General features: G+C 43.1%; 1 protein-coding gene, 1 long non-coding RNA gene and 1 other non-coding gene across 5 annotated transcripts in view; 2 read left to right on the top strand and 1 right to left on the bottom strand.

The window, feature by feature from the left end:
- LOC132390833 (uncharacterized) overlaps positions 1-2,865 on the bottom strand; it is a 67,275-nt gene extending 64,410 nt beyond the window's left edge. For both annotated transcript variants that reach the window (XR_009511022.1, XR_009511021.1), the window contains exon 1: positions 2,727-2,865. This is a non-coding gene — a long non-coding RNA (uncharacterized LOC132390833). The remainder of the gene's footprint in view (positions 1-2,726) is intronic.
- A 10-nt stretch (positions 2,866-2,875) lies between these two features.
- On the top strand, positions 2,876-2,946 carry trnag-ccc (transfer RNA glycine (anticodon CCC)). The gene has a single exon. It is a non-coding gene; the product is annotated as a tRNA-Gly (tRNA).
- Positions 2,947-5,862: 2,916 nt separating this feature from the next.
- The window catches only part of tia1 (TIA1 cytotoxic granule-associated RNA binding protein), a 71,170-nt gene continuing 58,253 nt past the window's right edge, over positions 5,863-18,779 (top strand). The window contains exon 1 of one of the 2 annotated variants that reach the window (XM_059963342.1): positions 5,863-6,105. In XM_059963342.1, coding sequence (XP_059819325.1) covers positions 6,071-6,105 — 35 coding nt within the window. In that variant the 5' untranslated portion in view covers positions 5,863-6,070. The remainder of the gene's footprint in view (positions 6,106-18,779) is intronic. The other variant, XM_059963336.1, reaches the window with a different exon arrangement.

The following is an 18,779-nucleotide window of genomic DNA, read 5'->3' as shown; positions in this document are numbered from 1 at the left end:
TCTGCTCCTATGTCTTATGGCCTTAAACCAAGAGACTAGATGGGGACCAATTTTGTCACTTGAATGGTGCTTAATATTTGGAATTCTCTAAGTTGGAGAGGCGCAGTGAATCATTCTTTGATTATTGTTGATGGATTCCTGGAGTTGGACAACCCACACCAGGGCTGTGTGAAAAGAGCTACTTTTTAATCAGAGCGGTGATCAAGATTTCAAAGGGAGAGATTCATGACAGTTCTTCTGATTTGAGGAGCAACCAATCAGCAAGAAGGATTCATTATAAAGGATCAATAAGAATAATTCAAGTTCAAGCAGAGCGGCCATTCATTTGGAGTGTGCCAGTCTTTTGAATGGCTTTAGCTCATCAGGCTTAGGTGAGATCGGACTTCAGTGAGGTAAGTTACTCTCTCTCTCTGGTCTTATTTGTTCATTCCTCATTTATTTGTGCACAGTATAGTAGAATGGCTCCAGGGGCTGTGCTTTGTATTGTGTGTGGAATGTGGGAAGTTTGGGAGACGTCCAGTCTCCCAGATAAGCACATCTGCACCATTTGCACCAAGCTGCAGCTTATGAGAGCAGCTCATGGTTGAACCCACTACAGGATCAGTTCTAATGAAGGGTCTCGGGCTAAAACATCAACTGTACTCATCTCCATAGATGCTGCCTGGCCTGCTGAGTTCCTCCAGCATTTTGTGTATGTTAATTGGATTTCTAGCATCTGCAGATTTCTTCTTGTGAGAGGATCAGCTATTCTGAATTGGGTATTGTGCAATGAACCAGATTTGATTAGAAGCTTATGGTAAAAACCATTAGGGAAAAGTCATCATGATATGATTGAGTTAACCATGAAATTTGAGTAGAAACTAAGGTCAGATATATCAATATTACAGTGGAATAAATGAAATTACAGAGGAATGGGAGAAGAGTTGGCCAGAACTGATTGGAAAAGAACACTGGCAAGGATGATGGCAGAGCAGCAATGGCTGGAATTTCTGGAAGCAATTCAGTAGGCACAGGATATATACATCCTGAAGAGGAAAAAGTATTCTAAAGGCAAAATGGCACAACCACAGCCAACAAGAGAAATCAAAACCAACATAAAAGCCAAAGAAACGGCATATAATAGAGCAAGAATTTGTGAGAAATTAGAGGACTGGGGAAGCTTTTAAATACCAACAGATGGCAACTAAAAAGAGTCATTAAGAAGGTAAAGATGGAATATAAAAGTAAACTAGCCAATAATATTAAAAAAGTTTCTTTAGATATGTAAAGTATGAAAGAGAGGCAAGAATGGATATTGGAATGCTGAAAAATGATGCTGGGGCAATAGTAATGGGTGACAAGGAAATGGTGAACAAACTGAATAACTATTTTACATCAATCTTCACTGTGGAAGACACTAGCAGTATGGTGGAAGTTCCAGGTGTCAGGGGTCATAAAAGGTGTGAAGTTACCATTACTAGAGAGAAGGTTCTTGGGAAACTGAAAGTCTGAAGGTAGATAAGTCACCTGGACCAGATGGTGTACCCCCCAGGGTTCTGAAAGAGATGTCTGAAGAGATTGTGGAGACATTAGTAATGATCCTTCAATAATCAGTTGTCTCTGGAATGGTTCTGGAGGACTGGAAAACTACAAATGTCACTCCACTCTTCAAGAAGGGAGAGAGGCAGAAGAAAGGCAATTATAGGCCAGTGAGTCAGACCTCAGTGGTTGGGAAGATGTTGGAGTCGATTATTCAGGATGAGGTCTCAGGGTACTTTGAGGCACATGATAAAATAGACTGTAGTCAGCATGTTTTCCTCAATGGAAAATCTTGCCTGACAAATCTGTGGAATTCTTTGAAGAAGTAGCAAGCAGGATCAACAAAGGAGCTTTGGTTGATGTTGTGTACTTGGATTTTAAGAAGGCCTTTGACAAGGGGCCACACATGAGGTTCCTTAACAAGCTAAGAGCCCATGGTATTACAGGAAAGATAAAGCAGTGGCTAATTGGCAGGGGGCAAAGAGTGGGAATAAAGTGAGCCTGGTTGGTTTTCGGTGACTAGTGGTGATCCACAGGGGCCAGTTTATTAGAACCACTTCTTTTTAAGTTATATGTCAACGTTACCCTCCAGATTGCCTTTAAATTCCCGCCCTCTCACTATCTTCTCATTCTAGACACCCACCCTCTGTGAGAAATACTATCACTAACTATCTTAGCTATGCCACTCAACCCCTACATTCCTCTGAGAATAAATAGGCTATCCAACATCTCTGGCAACACCCTGTGAAAGTATTTTTGTACCACATCTTTAACTATTCACAATAGTTGAAATACAATTATTCAAAAGATGAGTATCTAAAAGGGATGGGTGTGGGGGTGGAAATCAGAGTTATGGGGAGAGAAAATTGCTTTTCTATTGTCCCAGTACAGATGCAGGGGGCCGAATGGCTTTTTTTTTCCTTACTGTAACCTCTCTACATTCTGTGAAATTAGGGCAGTGTTTCCCCTTCATCCCTTTACCCAGAGTAGTTTGATCAGTCTGGGTTTGATCTGCTGGTTTGTGTGCTTAAAATACTCGGGGCTTTCTTGCAGAGAGCCCGCAATAACTTTTACGTCACGCCAGCCGGAGCAGCTTTGGGCCTCATTATGACTGCTCGTCTTTACTTTCGTTTTCTACAGGTCTCGCACTTGCTCCTTTCGTGAATAAAAATGCGCTTATCAGGTGGCACATTGCCGGCTCCACTCACCAACAGGATGTGATTGATCGACGCGATTACAATTCTCAGCAGAACAACGTGAAGAGAAGTCGCCGTTTCTCCTCACAGGGCCCTGGCAGGACGGACAGCCGTCATTCGCGCTCTGCACACCGAAAAGTGGCGCCGAGCACGCAGCCCGAGCGCTGCTGGTGTAGTGGTATCATGCAAGATTCCCATTCTTGCGACCCGGGTTCGATTCCCGGGCAGCGCACGTTGTTTTGCAACGGTGCGATTGCGCCGGGTATTTTACCGTCAAATAAATATCACCAGCGTATGTCATCACATATGTTGCTTTGCAGTAGCACATCATTGCAATACATATTAATTTGATTCACTATAAATTATAATAAGAATTATATATATATAGTACATATATATGTAGTGTAAAAAGAGAGTAAAGAAAAAGAGGTAGTGTTCATGGGTTCATTGTCCATTCATAAACCTGATGGTAGAGGGGAAGAGGTACTCCTGAGACAGTGAGTGTGTGTATCTCCTCGGTGGTAGCAATGAGAAGAGGGCATGTCCTGGGTGATGGGGGTCCTTAGTGATGGAATGCATGCAAGTCCTAGACACATTCAGGCTTGGTACAGTAAGTGGCATATAAGTACCACATTATGACCAGCTTTAACAAGTGAGAATTAGTGGATCAGGAGTGTTGATAAGGGGGTATTCCTCTGTTTCACGTCCCTGCAAGCAGCCAAAAATGCTACCCCTGCCCATTCACCTACTCCGTCACTTCCAAAACAGCCCGTCGAGGTGAGACAACACTTCACCCACGAATCTGCTGAGGGTCGTCCAGTGTGGCTGGTGCTCCTGATGTAGCCTCCTCTACACTGGTGGGGCCTGTCATAAATTGTCGAGCACCTCCACTTCATCCACCAAAAGTGGAACTTCCCGGTGGCCCAACGTTTTAGTTCTAGTTCCCATTCCCGTTCCAACATGTCGGTCCATGGCTTCCTCTTATGCCAAGATGAGGCCACGCTCAGGGTGGAGGAGCAACACATATTCCATCTAGGTAGTCTCCAACCTTGAGGCATGAATATTGATTTTTCCTTCTGGTTAAAAAATTACCTCCCCCTCCCTCTTCTTCTATTCCCCTCTCTAGCCTCTTATGTCTTCTCAACTGCCTATCACCTCCCCCTGGGTCTCCTCCTCCTTCCTTTCTCCCTTGCTCCACTCTTTTCTTCTATCAGATCCCCTCCTTTCCAACCCTTTGCCTTTCCCGCTTACCGGGCTTCACCTATCACCTTCGAGCTGTCCTCCTTCCCCTCCTCCTTCCTTTCTAGTCTTAAAGAAAGGTCTCAGCCCAAAAAGTCGACTGCTTATTCATTTCCATAGGTGTTGCCGGACTTACTGAGTTCCTCCAGCATTTTGTGAGTGTTTCACATTTTCACTAATGTCCTTGAGATAAGAAGAAAAGACAACAAAACATAAGCAACCTCTGATGGAGATATGAAGTCACTCATACAAAGAAATAAATAATATTTCTTTTATTTATGAATCTAAAGCAACCAAGTTCTTATGTCACCCATTGAAATTTCTTTATGTATATTTTATATTCATATCTTTAACTTCTTCCTCTCTCTCTCTCTCTCTCTATATATATATATATAGATCAATGGATTTAATGGATTTAAGCTTTTGCCTTTCTGTAGATGTTGCCCAATCTGGTGATAGCCTCCAGGATTCTCTGCTTTTATTTGGATACTATGAGATCTAAACTAAAAGCCAGGGAATCTGCCTGTCTAAGTGTCTCCAAACCCTCTGCAATTAAGTGGGTTTTTTAATTACCTCTGAATTCTATTAGAAAACCACTCAGATTCATCAAACTGCCACAAAACCCGATAATAAGCAGAGCAAATGGCAAGTGGTACATCTGAACACCTCCAATTTCTCTCCAAACTGTACACCATTCCGACTTTGAATTGTATCATCAGTATTTCATCAATGGTAAGACCTTTATCCCTTCCCAAGGCCTCTCCTTACCATCAACACAATGATTGCAGCAATAACGAGAGGTGTATTACTACCAGGTTAATTAAGATCATAAGGCCATAAGACATAGGAGCATTTCTCCACTGAGTCAGCTTTACTATTTCATCATGTCTGATCCATTTACCTCTCAACCCCAGTCTCTTGTTTTCTCCCTGTATCCATTCATGCCCTGACAAATCAATCTATCAACCTCTGCCTTAAATATATCCAAGGACTTGTCCTCCACAGCTGCCTGTGGCACCAAATTCCGTAGATTCACATTCTCTGGGTAAACACAAGTTTCCTCATCTCAGTTCTAAGTGGATGTCTCTCTATTTTTAGAGTCTGTGTCCTCTGGTCTTGGACTCTTCCAGCATAGGAAACATCCACTCCACATCCAGTCATTCAGTAGGTTTCAATGAGATTCTTCGTCATTCTTCTGAATTCCAGTGAATACAGGCCCAGAGCCATCATATGCTCCTCATATGATAAGCCTTTCAATCCCAGAATTATTTTTATGAACCTCCTTTGAACCCTCTCCAATGTCAGCATATCGTTAGATAATGAGCCCAGAACTGCTCACAATATTCCAAGTGAGGCCTCACTAGTGCCTTAAAAAGCCTCAACATTACATCCTCACTTTTATATTCTGGTCCTCATTATGGATAGATAATTTAAAAAAAACAACATATATATAATCATTAGAAAATAAATTAAAACAATTAAATAACACATTAGGTGCATGCAAAAATATTTTGAATAATATATACAATAATAGAAATATATAGAAATACATCACTGTATATGCCAGAAATCTAAATTAGAATGCCAGTAATTTTTATATCCCTAAATGTTCAACAACCTCCAGATTACTTAATAACTTTTATTTTCATCTATTTATGAATCTAAAGCAACCAAGTTCTTACGTCGCCCATTGAAATTTATTTATGTATATTTTATATTAATTTCTTTAACTTCTTCTCTCTCTCTCTCTCTCTCTCTCTATATATATATATAGATCAAAGGATTTAATTCCGACTGAGTTACATGGAATTATAATTTATATATTTCGCTGAAAGTTTCCCGAAAGTTTTGCATCCACTTGTGGCTGGCGGGCGTCGGGTCGCGCGCCGCGCTGCCAAAAGAGGCCGCGCAGGCGCACTGGGCCTGGCCAGGTCGCCATTTTCTCTGCTTGTGTTTGTGGAGTTATTTTCTTTCTGGCTTTGTTCGGCTGCTGCTCTGCTGCTCCCCTGAAATAAAACCCAGGCGGGGCCGTGTAGTTTAAACACTAGAAGAGTGAGGAAAATAATCATTGTGTGTTAACACATTGAACCCTCAGCGCTTTACACGACGCTCCCGCCATGATGATGGAGGACGACGGGCAGCCGAGAACCCTGTAAGTACACGGTTGAGGGAGGGACGGAGACGTTGGGGCTCGGGCCTTTGCCAATTCTCTCCCAAGCAAACAATCAAGTAGTCACCCCGCTCTCCCGGCACCTCAGGTCGGAGAAATGCTTTAAAACTGGGTCCGAGGCCCGGCTCCTTTGCCGCTTCGGGCCTTGTTTTTCGCCGGAAGGCCTCGGTCCTCGAGTTAGCCGGTTTTTTTGGTGACGTGACGGTGCTCGGGGAGAGAGCGGCGCGCTGGTCAGTCAAAAGCCGCACTCTCTCCATCGCAGTTGTGTAATAAATAAAATATATAAAAGAATAGTGTTATTCTCCCTCTCCTGAAGTGAAAGGAGTATTTGCTTTCCACAAAGTTGCCTCAGCCTTGAGTTGCCCAATGTCACTCCCAACATCGGATTTCATTTTTTTCAGTGAGTGAACGATTTCTTCACTTCACTTAAACGTCTATGTTGAGATTGATATAACGGATTTACTTGGTTTTTTCCCCCTCTCACCACCCTAGATTATGTACGTGTGAACGAAAACGTTCATTTCGTTTTGTTCGCTGACAAAACTTACTGGCAATTTAACTTCAGGCACGTAGGTGCCTATTGTCTCCCACAATTTTGGAGTTAGGCCATTGAAACAAACTCCTTTTAAGATAAAACTCCCCCTTTTCATCTCACCTGTTTCCCGGATTAACGCTACAAATTCAAATGCAACACCTCTGTTTCAAGTGTTTCCGTTTGTGTCGAGATTGACTTCGCAAAATGACGATTAATGCCATGTTACGGTTGTAGTATCAATATTTCCTGCTTTATCATCATCTGACTTTTTAAAATTAAGACTCGAGTGATTTTGCAATTATGAGTATATCATAGTGGAATTAGATTGTGTATAAGTAAAGGCAGAACAATATTATAGTTAACATCGAGATACTTTCAAGTTCACATCCCATTCTAACCATGAGGCATATTGTTAAATTTTTACCTTGGATAACATCTTATAAAAATGGAAGATACAGTTTTGAGTAGATATGAAGAATAAATCTATTCAATATTGTTCAAAAATGAACAGTGAAATGTCTGTGTTTGTTGTTTTTGTTCTAGTCAGTTGGACACATACATAGCAATATATTGATACAGTGTTAATAATACAGGAAAAAGTCCAAGAAGCATCAGAAGAATGTTATTGAGAAAACTTGACATTGAAATGCCCAAGGGAGTATTTAGTAAAAGGTAAATTTAAAGAAGAAGCTTACTTAAGCCCCATCACCCCTACTTGGGGCATAGGCCACCCACAGAAGCTCACCATAGATCCTTGTCCTGGGCTAGTCTTTCAAGTTGTCTCCAGGTGTAGCCCATCTTTTTGGTGGATTGTTCCTTTCCCAGAGAAGAGGTCTCTGGAGCTTCTGTAGCATTGGGTTTTTATGGGAATGGGTTTCCACCCCATGCCCAACCCTCTTCCTTTCATAGGCAGAATTCAGGCCATCCATGGCAGAATTTTTGTAAAAAAGAAAGTTAGGGGTAAATTCTAGAACTTCCAGTCTAGAATGCAGAGAGCGCAATGGCAATTTAAATGTATGGATAATCCAGTACTAGAGATGGAGGAACACATTTTGGAAGTTTGTAAAGGTAGAAGAATTATAGATGGAGATGGAAACAAGGATGAGCTTTCTTTTAAATTTAAGATAATTAATTGGGAAAGTATGTAAATTAGCAAGTTTATGTTTACAAGTCTTCGTGTCAAAAGAGAAAAAGGCATTTTGCCAGGTGTGGATTAGACTAGACTAAAGAAAATATAATCACAGAGTGATGGCTTAATTATAGGTATTCATATTGGTCATTAGTGTGTTCACTAGGTATTTGCGTTGGTCATTAGTGTGTTCGCTGTGGGTATTTGCATTGGGCAATTGTGCGTTCGCTGTGGGTATTCACGTTGGTCATTAGTGTGTTCACTGTGGGTATTCATGTTGGACAATTGTGCGTTCGCTGTGGGTATTTGCGTTGGGCAATTGTGCGCTCGCTGTGGGTATTCGCGTTGGGCAATTGTGCGCTCGCTGTGGGTATTTGAGTTGGGCAATTGTGCGCTCGCTGTGGGTATTCGCGTTGGGCAATTGTGCGCTCGCTGTGGGTATTCGCGTTGGGCAATTGTGCGCTCGCTGTGGGTATTCGAGTTGGGCAATCGTGCGCTCGCTGTGGGTATTCGCGTAGGGCAATTGTGCGTTAGCTGTAGGTATTCGCATTGGGCAGTTGGTGTCATTGGTGTGTTTATTGTTGCATGATAATATGATTCAATCCCTGTATCTGAAATTATGGCAGAAAATATAATAATTTATACTAAAAAATAATCCGGTATATAGATACAGCAGTGCTATATGTGGGTAAAATTAGTTTTTGCGACGTACACATATTTACTGATCTCCCTAGAAAAGAAAAAATGAAAACGGCACTGTGTATTTGTCTAGTGGTGTGGTGTTCTATGCAAAGTAACTTGGAATAGTATCTGGTATCATAGAGATTACCTGATATAATGTGAGAGAGCCTTTTCATCTTGTGGTCTTGAAGTTTGTAAGCAATAATTTCAGTTCACGAGAGTGGGACTATTTGTCTTTTGACAAGCTTGTGTCTCCTTTGTGGAGAGTGTTATTTTTTAAAATCTTTGGAATATTCACCCTGAAAGTTTTCATGTTTCATTGTTTTACATCATTGAATCACAGTGGATTTAATTTTGCTTCTGTTGACACTGATCAACAGAAAAAGACTCAAAATAAAAACAGATCTCTACAAAGTGATCTCAGTTAACTACAAATATAAAAACAAAATAATTGACATTAGAACACACACAAAATTCTGGAGGAACTCAGCAGGCCGGGCAGCATCTGAAACCCTTCGGCTGGACTGGTTAAAAAAAAAGCTGAGGAGTAGATTTGAAAGGTGGGTGGAGGGGAGAGATAAACGCCATGCGATAAGTGAAACTTGGAGGGGAGGGATGAAGCAAAATGCTATGAAATTACTTGGTGAAAGAGACAGAAGACCATGGAAGAAAGAGGGGATGGGGAGGAGCACCAGAGAGAGGTGATGGTGGGCTAGGAGATAACATGAGAGAGGGACAAGGGGATGGGAAATGGTGAAGGGAGGCATTACTGGAAGGTTGAGAAATTGATATCGATACCATCAGGTTGGAGGCTACCCAAATGGAATAAAAGGTGTTGTTCCTCCAACCTAAGTGTGGCCTTGTCCCAACAGTGGAAGAGGCCATGGTTGGACATATCGGAATGGGAAGTGTAATTAAAATGGGTGGCCACTGGGAGATCCAATATGTTCTGGTGGACAAAGCGTAGATGCTCGATGAAGCAGTCTCCCAGTGTACGTTCTGTCTCACCGATATACAGGAGGCCATACCCGGAGCACCGAACACAGTATATGACCCCAACAGACTCACAGGTGAAGTGTCGCCTCACCTGGTCGGACTGTTTGGGGCTCTGAATGGTAGTGAGGGAAGAGTTGTAGGGGCAGGTGAAGCTCTTGTTCCGCTTACAGGGATAAGTGCCGAGAGGGACGAATGGACAAGGGAGTCACTAGGGAGTGATCATTGCAGAAAGCAGAAAGTGAGTGTAATTGATTACAGAAGTATTCACCCCCTTCAGGTCAGTATTTAATATATACACTCTTGGCAGCAATCACAGCCCTGTGTTTGTGCGAATAGGTCTTTATCAGCTTTGCACATCTGGATACTTTTTCCCCACTTTTCTTTACAAAACTGCTCAAGCTCTGTCAGATTGCTTGGGGATTGTGAGTGAACAGTTCTTTTCAAGTCCAGCCATAAATCCTCAAAATGGATTGAGGTCTGGACTCTGACTTGGCCACTCCAGGACATTATCTTTGTTTTTAAGCCTTTCCTATGTGGCTTTGACTTTATCCTTGGGGTCATTGACTTGCTGGAAAACAGATCTCCCAAACTTGCAGTTCTCTTGCAGACTGCATCAGGTTTTCCTCCAGATTTCCTGTATTCTTCTGCATTAATTTTATTCTCTAGCTTCACCTTTCTTCCAGGGACTGCTGCAGTGAAGCATCCCCATAAGCACAGTGCAGCCACCACCATGCTTCACGGTAGGGATGGTGTATTTTTGATGATGTGCAGTGTTCAGCTTACTGCAAACAGTGTTTAATCTGATGGCCAAAAAAACACACAATTTTGATTTCATCACAATCATTGAACCTTCTTCCAGCTGTTTTCAGAATCTCCCACATGCCTTTTGGCAAACCCTAGTTGAGATTTCATGCGTTTTCAACAGTGGCTTTCTCTTTGCCACTCTCCCATAAAGCTATGACTGGTGAAGCACCCTGGCTATCGTATGCACAGTCTCTTCCATCTCAGCTACTGAAGCTTGAAACTCCTGCAGAGTTGTCGTAGGTTTCTTGGTGGCCTCCATCACTAGTCCACTTCTTTGCACAGACACTCAGTTTTTGAGGATAGCCTGCTCCAGGCAGATTTACAGCTGTGCCATATTCTTTCCATTTCTTGATGATTGACTTAACTGTACTCCAAGGGATAGTCAGTGACATGGGAATTTTCTTGTATCCATCTCCTGACTTGTGCTTTACAACAACCTTTTTGCAGAGTTGCTTGGAGTGTTCTTTTGTCTTCATGGTGTAGTTTTCGCCCAGATACTGACTCACCAGCAGTTCGACTTTCCAGATATAAGTGTATTTTTAATACAATGAATTGAAACACCTTGACTGCATACAGGTGATCTCCATTTAACTAATTATGTGACTTCTGAAACCAATTGGCTTTACCAGTGGTAATTTGATGTGTCATATTAAAGGGGGTGAATACAGTTCAATCAATTATCTTGTGTATTATATTTGCAATTAATTTAGATCACTTTGTAGAGACCTGTTTTCGCTTTGACACGGAGGAGTCTTTTTCTGTTGATCAGTCCACTATAATTCAATGTTATAAAGGGAGGTGAATACATTTTATAGGCACTATGATGTGTATACATATGTTTGTGTGTAAGTGTGTGTATATATTGGGCTGATTAGAGACAAGTAAGATTCATTCCACAGAATCGCCAATCACCAATGTAACACTGAGTGTCATAGGAAGTCATTCCTGCCTGTGGCCATCAAACTTTACAACTCCTCCCTCGGAGTGTCAGACACCCTGAGCCAATTGGCTGATCCTGGACTTATTTCCACTTGACATGATTAACGTTATTTAATTATTTGTGGGTTTATATTGCTATATTTCTACACTATTCTTGGTTGGTGCGGCTATAACGAAATCCAATTTCCCTTGGGATCAATAAAGTCTGTCTGTCTGTATCTTTAACCATTGATGAGAAAAGAGGAATTGATTGCCAAGTCTCAACATTGGCATTCAGTGGCATTGTCATTGTGATTGCTAAATCTTCCACCATCAACGTACTGGGGGAGGGATGGTTATTGTTCACCAGAAACTCAACTGGATCAGCCATGAAAATACGGTAACTACAAGAGCAGGTCAGAAGGCCTGGATGTCTTAAAGCTTTTCTGTCATCTGCAAGCACAGGTCAAGAACATGATTGGATGCTTACTACTTGACTGGATGAGTGCAGTTCTAACAATTCAAGATCAAGGACAGTGCAGCCCCTTTAATTAACCCCAATGGTAAAATAAATAAATAAATAATGGCTGTGGCGTTTGCCTTCTACAAAATGCATTGGAAATCATACTAATGACATGAGGGAAGAGGCTATGCAGCCTTCTCCCCAGGACTATCCGACTAAAAAAAGTTACTTTCCCAAGCAGTAAGCCTGATCAATACCTTCACTCACTAACTCCACCACTGCTTTATTATTTCCCGTCATTCACCTTGTATATAACATTGCATCACTTTATAGATATAGTCAATTTATGTATACAAGATATCTTGTGTGTTTATAATTATTTTCTTTTTAAATTATTATATTCTTTATTTTTTTTTAGGAGTTTTTCGTGCTGTATCAGATGCAGAGTAACAATTATTTTGCTCACCTTGCGCTTATGTACGGGAAATGACATTAAACAATCTTGACATCGAACTTTTAAAAACTTTTAATGGAATATGTGTATAGTTCAGGATATCTTAAAATATTTTGCAGTGAGTGACAGTTACTCAGTTGTCATAAATAATATATTTTGCAGATGCTGGAATTCTTGAGCAACACACACAATTCTGCAGCAACTCAGCAAGACAGGCAGGTCTTATGGGGGGACTTGGCCCAAGCTGTCATTTGTTTATTCCCCTCCATAGATCATGTCTGTCTTGCTGAGTGCCTCTCGTATTTTGGACATACTTCAGTTATAGATCTTTCATGAAATGTAAATGTAAGCTCTTAGATTATTAGATTTTGTTATTTCTGATTGCAGACTTGTTTTTCAACAGTGGGGATTAAGGAGAAAGGTGGGTGACTTCAACCTGTTTGTCAGTGTTAGTGTTTTCCATTTTAATTTTCATCTTTAACCTTTGCAGATTATTTAAATTATCTAGATTTAGCTAAGTTATCTAGACTTGGAGAAGTTTCTTAGCTCCTATTTAATGAAGTTGCATTGTGATTCTTCAAGTAAATAATAGTGTGAAGGTAATTTCCCCTCCAGTTAACCCACAAAATGTACTTTCATAATGGGGTATAATGGCAAACAAATTAAAGTGATTAATGAGATATATTGCTTATTTATACACAATATGTATTTGTGTATGATTTTGTTTACTCTGTGAACGTTCTTAATTGAGCATTCAAAACTTCAGTACTGTGGAGGATTTATTGATGACTAAAATTAAACCTCCAAGATTTACCTATGGCCAGTTGAACAATTGTTGATGCACATTTTAAAAATGCAAGCGGTTTCATGGTGGAAGCATGATACTCCCATTTTGTCTAATGTCAAGGAGCTATCTTGTAAAGGGGCAGCTGTTTAACTAAATAGAGTACATTTTTAAAAGGATGTTTTCAATTAACGTTCTTTTTTCTGTTTCTCCATTAAATTATTGCTATTCAGACTTTTATAGAACTGGGTTAGAATTGGTGCCATCATTTTAAGTGAACTGCAAAAATAGTGTCTGTAGATCCTAGTTTTCACTTCAGTCTCAAACCATTTGTACGAAGGCACAAGTTGTTTGTAATCTTAAATGAAAAGTGGTTGACCAAACAAGATGTTGTTTTTATTGTAGCAGCTAGGAGGAACATAATGTTGCTTTATCACTGGTAGTTATTAAACCCTTTAATTCTAAAGCCCTTTTTTTTAAGATGGTGTCCCAATTGGGTATGGTTTACTGGTGCAAAAGTACAGCTTAATGAAGGTTAAATATTCAATATATATCAATGGAAACAATTATTCAGAATGTTCATCTTGGTATATTGGGGGAGAAAAAATATATGCAACCAATTTTGTAATTGTAAATGATTCTTTAATATGCTTCATGCATGCACTTGATAGAAGTTAAAATTCCTGCCATTGCCTGTAAGGTGTTTGTGTGTTTGTCCCATGACTGTGTGGGTTGCCTCCGGGTGCTCTGGTTTTTCCCCACAGTCCAGAAGGTGTAGGGGTTAGCAGGTTAATTGGTTATTGTAAATTGTCCTGTGATTAGGGTTAAATCAGGAGATCACTAGGCAGCATGGCTTGAAGGATTGAAAGGGCACATTTGTGCTAAATGTCAATAAAAATAAATAAATAAATGCTTTGGCACCATTTGAAGAGGAGTCGAGGAGCTTCCCTTGTTTTTTACTCACTACTGCTGAAGATTACTTTGTCATTATTACTGCTTTTAGATTCTTGATCTGTGCAAATTTCCTGCGTGTTCCTGTATTGTAGTCATGAGCGCCCTTCCAAAGTACAATTCTGGAGTTTCCAGGATGTCCTAAGCTTATGAAGGTGCTATAAAAAGCAAGTGTTTTGTAAACAATCTGTCAATGTATCAGTATTATACTTACATTGTTAAATATGCAAGTTCTGGAGGTTTATATGGGAAATTAAATGAATTTGGGCAAAGAACACCTTGAGCTAGCAAGAAATGTGAGGCAACATAATATTAGCACTTGGTGATCTTTGAAAAAAGTTATAATGGCATAATTTATACTATTGGTTATGTTTCAACTGTTTATGTTGCTAATTATACAGCAGCTTGAGTACTGTGCTCAGTTCTGGTTGCCACATGATGTGAAAGGTATGATTGCACAGGAAATTTGCGTGATGTTTCAGCTATGAGGAAAGACTGGATAGTTGGGATTGTTTTGGAATAGAAGCAACTGAAGGGAAACTTTAAAAGTGTGAGGTATTGCACACTTTTGGATGATTAAAGTGCAAGAGAAAAGTACACAGTATGTATTATGACTCGAGCATTGATGTACATAGGGATCTTAGGGCGGTAAAAAGCATAAAGTAAATAAGGTGGTAAAGAAGACATCTACAGACCTATTTTTCTTTGGGGTCTTGTGTAAAAGTTGTAAAGTTTTATGGTAGTTGTATGCAACTTTGGTTAGGCAGCATTTGGACTACTGAGTGCAGTTCTGGTTACTGTAATACAATGTAGATGTGAAGCCATTGGAGAGGGTGCAGAAGAGGCTCTTCAATAGATTAGAAAGGATTAGCTGTAAGGAGAAGTTGGGCACACTTGGATTGTTTTCTCTGGAGCATTGGAGGCTGACGGTGACCTGAAGAAGAACATAAAATCATGAGGTGAATACATGGGTTCTTTTTCTCAGGGTGGAAATGTCAAATACTGGAGGGCATAGGTAAGGTCAGAGGGAGTGACTTCTGCCAAGATGATCTCGGTGACCAGCGGCAACATTGTGCAGACAGTTTACAAAACTATAGGATACTCTTCTAAATATGCTATTACTACTACTGAATTACGAATGATTGCAGCCTTCAATTTCTCTTTTAAGAACGTGTTTTTGGGCTAAACTGAGTGATCTGGCACTTCTGTGGTCCCTTGAGGGATTTGGTGTGCCAGTTCCTAATGGAACCTATGGTCTTCTCCATTGCTCCGAGCTGAGTATTGAACAAGATTAGAGTAGTCAAGAATGAGAGCAGAAAACAAGCAGGTCTGCCAGCTCCATCAGTCTGATTTTTCACTCTCTCAACGCTGCTGGTGGGCAGAGGGTGCTGGAGTCTTGGGTCTCATGCCAACAGGTTGTCTGCGACCATTTGTCTTCTGAATTCGCTTACTTCAGCGCTGAATGTGCTCCACAGTTGTGAACTCTGCAGTTCATGTTCCTTGTGATTTTTTTTTTCTTACCTTTTTTTAAAACTATTTGTGCAATTTTATCAGGGTGCTTCACTGCTGAACCAACTCTAGCTGTGGCCGGAGGCCATTGACATGACACTGAAGGCTCACTTTTGGTGACTCTGCGGTCAATGTTATTTGTTCACTTTTCATTGTTCACACGATTTTTTTCCACATATTGGGTGTTAGTTGGTCATGTGTCAGATTTTCTTTGAACGGGTTCTATTGTGTTTCTTTGTTTTGTTGCTGTCTGCAGAAAGATAAATCTTAAGATTGTATACTGTATACATTGCACATTGCATATAAATGTACTTTGAGCTTTTGGGAAGGTTTAAGAGATTTGCAAGGCAGTTTTAAAGCAGAAGTCCAAAGCATGCTGCTGAAGCAATATGTGTTTTAAAAAGAATGTCAGCCATCAGAATCAGACAGGCATTCATTGACCATTGGGGTAATTATCTTAATATGCTTATAACATCATTGATAAGTACAAAACGACAATCTGTGGCGACCCACTTCCCAGCACACTCGAACCGGCTCACAAAGCAGCGTGCGCCGGCATTGAGACCGGTCCCAAAGAGGGCACCAAGCCTGCTTTACCAGCAAGGGGAAAAGCCCACATGCGGGAAGGGACTGTGAATACGCGCCCCCTACAGCATTCCTGCCTGGGGAGGGCGGGAACAGGAAGGCTTTAAAGCAAAGCCGCTAAGTTTGAATAAACCTCGTTTGTAACTGCAGTTCACCGACTCCGTGTCGTTATTGCAGCGCTGCGTGTAGCACACCACTGCAATTGGTGACCCCGACGGCCCAAACGATATTTGGACCAGAGATGAACGACGCCGCAACTGTTCATGCAGTTTCGTTAAAACTGCCAAGCTTCTGGACGCTGCGACCTCAACTATGGTTCCAGCAAGCAGAAGCCCAATTCCACATTCGGCAGATAACCTCGGATGCCACACGTTACTACTATGCGGTGAGCTCCCTCAACCAGGAGACAGCTGCCCAGGTTGAGGAGTTCATACAATCGCTCCCAGCGGACGGCAAATACACAGAATTCAAAGCCTTGCTCATAAGAACTTTCGGACACTCACGGCGCGAGTGAGCTGCCCGCTTACTGCACCTGGATGGTTTGGGGGACAGGCCACCGTCGGCTTTGATGAACGAGATGCTGTCCCTGGCCAGAGGTCACAAGCCCTGCCTCATGTTTGAGCAGGCATTCCTGGAGCAGCTGCCCGAGGACATATGCCTGCTGCTGTCCGACGAGGATTTCAGTGACCCCCGGAAGGTGGCGGCCCGGGCGGATGTGCTGTGGAAACCCAAGAAGGAGAGTGGGGCATCCGTCACACAGATCACTGGCCACGCTCCCAGCAGCAAACCAGACCAGGCCCGGCCGCAGAGCCCGTTAACCCCAGAGGCAGGGGTGAGGAGACCAATGAACAATGGTGCTTCTACCACCAGCAGTGGGGCGCAGAAGCCCGCCCTGCAAGTTCCAGGGAAACGCCAGGGCCAGCCGCCGCTAATGGCTACGGCGGCTGGCCATTGGGATAGCCTCCTGTATGTCTGGGACAAGCAGTCGGGACGCCGCTTTTTGTTCAACACCAGAGCCGAGATCAGTGTCTTACCTCCGAGTTACGACATCCGCAACAGAGAACTGGGTCCCACCCTGAGGGCCGCGAACAGCAGCACAATAAGGACGTACGGCACTGGTATGGTGCGGCTACAGTTCGGCTCCAGCCGGTTCACGTGGGACTTCACACTAGCTGCCGTAGCCCAACCACTCCTGGGAGCAGATTTTTTGCGAGCTCACAGCCTGCTGGTCAACCTGCCCAGCAAGAGACTGGTCCACGCCGAGACCTTTCAAACGTTCTCCCTGGGTGAAGCCCAGTTGCCAGCCCCACACCTAGACTCCATCACGCTGTCTGACAACGACTTCACCAGAGTCCTGGCGGATTTCCCATCGGTTCTGGCACTGCAGTTCACGACAGCCATGCCCAGACACGGCATACAGCACCACATCCCGACACGAGGACCACCCCTCCACGTCCGTGCTCGAAGGCTTCCCCCGGACAAGCTCCGGCAGGCGAAGGAGGAGTTCAAGAGGATGGAGGAATTGGGGATTATACAGCGGTCCAACAGCCCATGGGCCTCCCGCTGCACATGGTGACCAAAGCAACAGGGGGCTGGAGACCATGCGGCGACTAACGCAGGCTGAACGAGGCTACAACACCGGACCGCTACCCTGTGCCGCACATTCAAGACTTTGCAGCAAATCTGCACGGAGCACAGATCTTCTCCAAGGTAGACCTCGTCCTGGGATACCTTCAAATCCTGATGCATCCGGAAGACGTCCCCAAAAAGGCACTCATCACCCCTTTCGGCCTTTTTGAGTTCCTCCACATGCCGTTCGGCCTAAAGAATGCCACACAGACGTTTCAGCGGTTAGTGGACGCAGTGGGACGTGACCTGGACTTTGCTTTAATCTATTTGGACGACATTCTCATAGCCAGCAGCAGTCGTCAGGAGCATCTGTCCCACCTCCGTCAACTCTACGCCCGACTGCGTGAATACGGTCTGATAATCAACCAGGCCAAACGCCAGTTCGGGCTCGACATCATCAACTTCCTGGGCCACGGGATTACTAAAGACGGGGCAACCCCTCTGCCCGCCAAGGTAGACGCAGTCAGCCATTTCCCCTGACCCAACACAATAAAAGGCCTTCAGGAATTTGTGGGTATGGTGAATTTCTACCACTGCTTCCTCCCTTCAGCTGCCCGAATCATATGCCCCCTGTTCGCCCTGATGTCAGATAAGGGCAAGGACATTACCTGGGACGAGGAGTCCGCCACTGCTTTCATTAAAACCAAAGAAGCCTTGGCAAACGCTACGATGCTAGTGCACCCCAGAACAGACGTCCCTACTGCCCTCACAGTGGACGCATCCAACACGGCAGTCGGTGGAGTGCTGGAACAACTCATTGAGGGTCGCTGGCAACCCCTGGCGTTTTTCAGCAAACACCTACAACCACTCAAGCTCAAATACAGTGCTTTCAACCGGGAACTGTTGGAGCTACACCTGGCAACACGGCATTTCAGGTACTTCTTAGAAGATAGGCCCTTCACCGTGTTCATGGACCACAAACCGCTTACCTTTGCGTTCACGAAAGCATCCGACCCCTGGTCATCCCGCCAGCAACGACATCTGTCCTACATCTCCGAATACACAACGGATGTCCGGCATGTCTTGGGAAAGGACAATGTTGTGGCGGATGCCCTCTCCCGCCCTAACATCCAAGCCCTGTCTCAGGGGTAGACTATGAAGCACTGGCGGAGGCGCAGCAGGCAGACGAGGAGATCCCGAGTTACAGGACAGCAGTCTCCGGTTTGCAGCTCCAGGACCTCCCCGTAGGCCCAGGTGAGGGAACCCTACTCTGTGATG

The sequence above is a fragment of the Hypanus sabinus genome, chromosome 1 (assembly GCF_030144855.1).
Source record: "Hypanus sabinus isolate sHypSab1 chromosome 1, sHypSab1.hap1, whole genome shotgun sequence".
In the NCBI taxonomy this organism is placed as follows: domain Eukaryota; kingdom Metazoa; phylum Chordata; class Chondrichthyes; order Myliobatiformes; family Dasyatidae; genus Hypanus; species Hypanus sabinus.
Note: the sequence above shows the minus strand (reverse complement) of the source record. Positions and strands in the feature narration are given on the sequence as shown.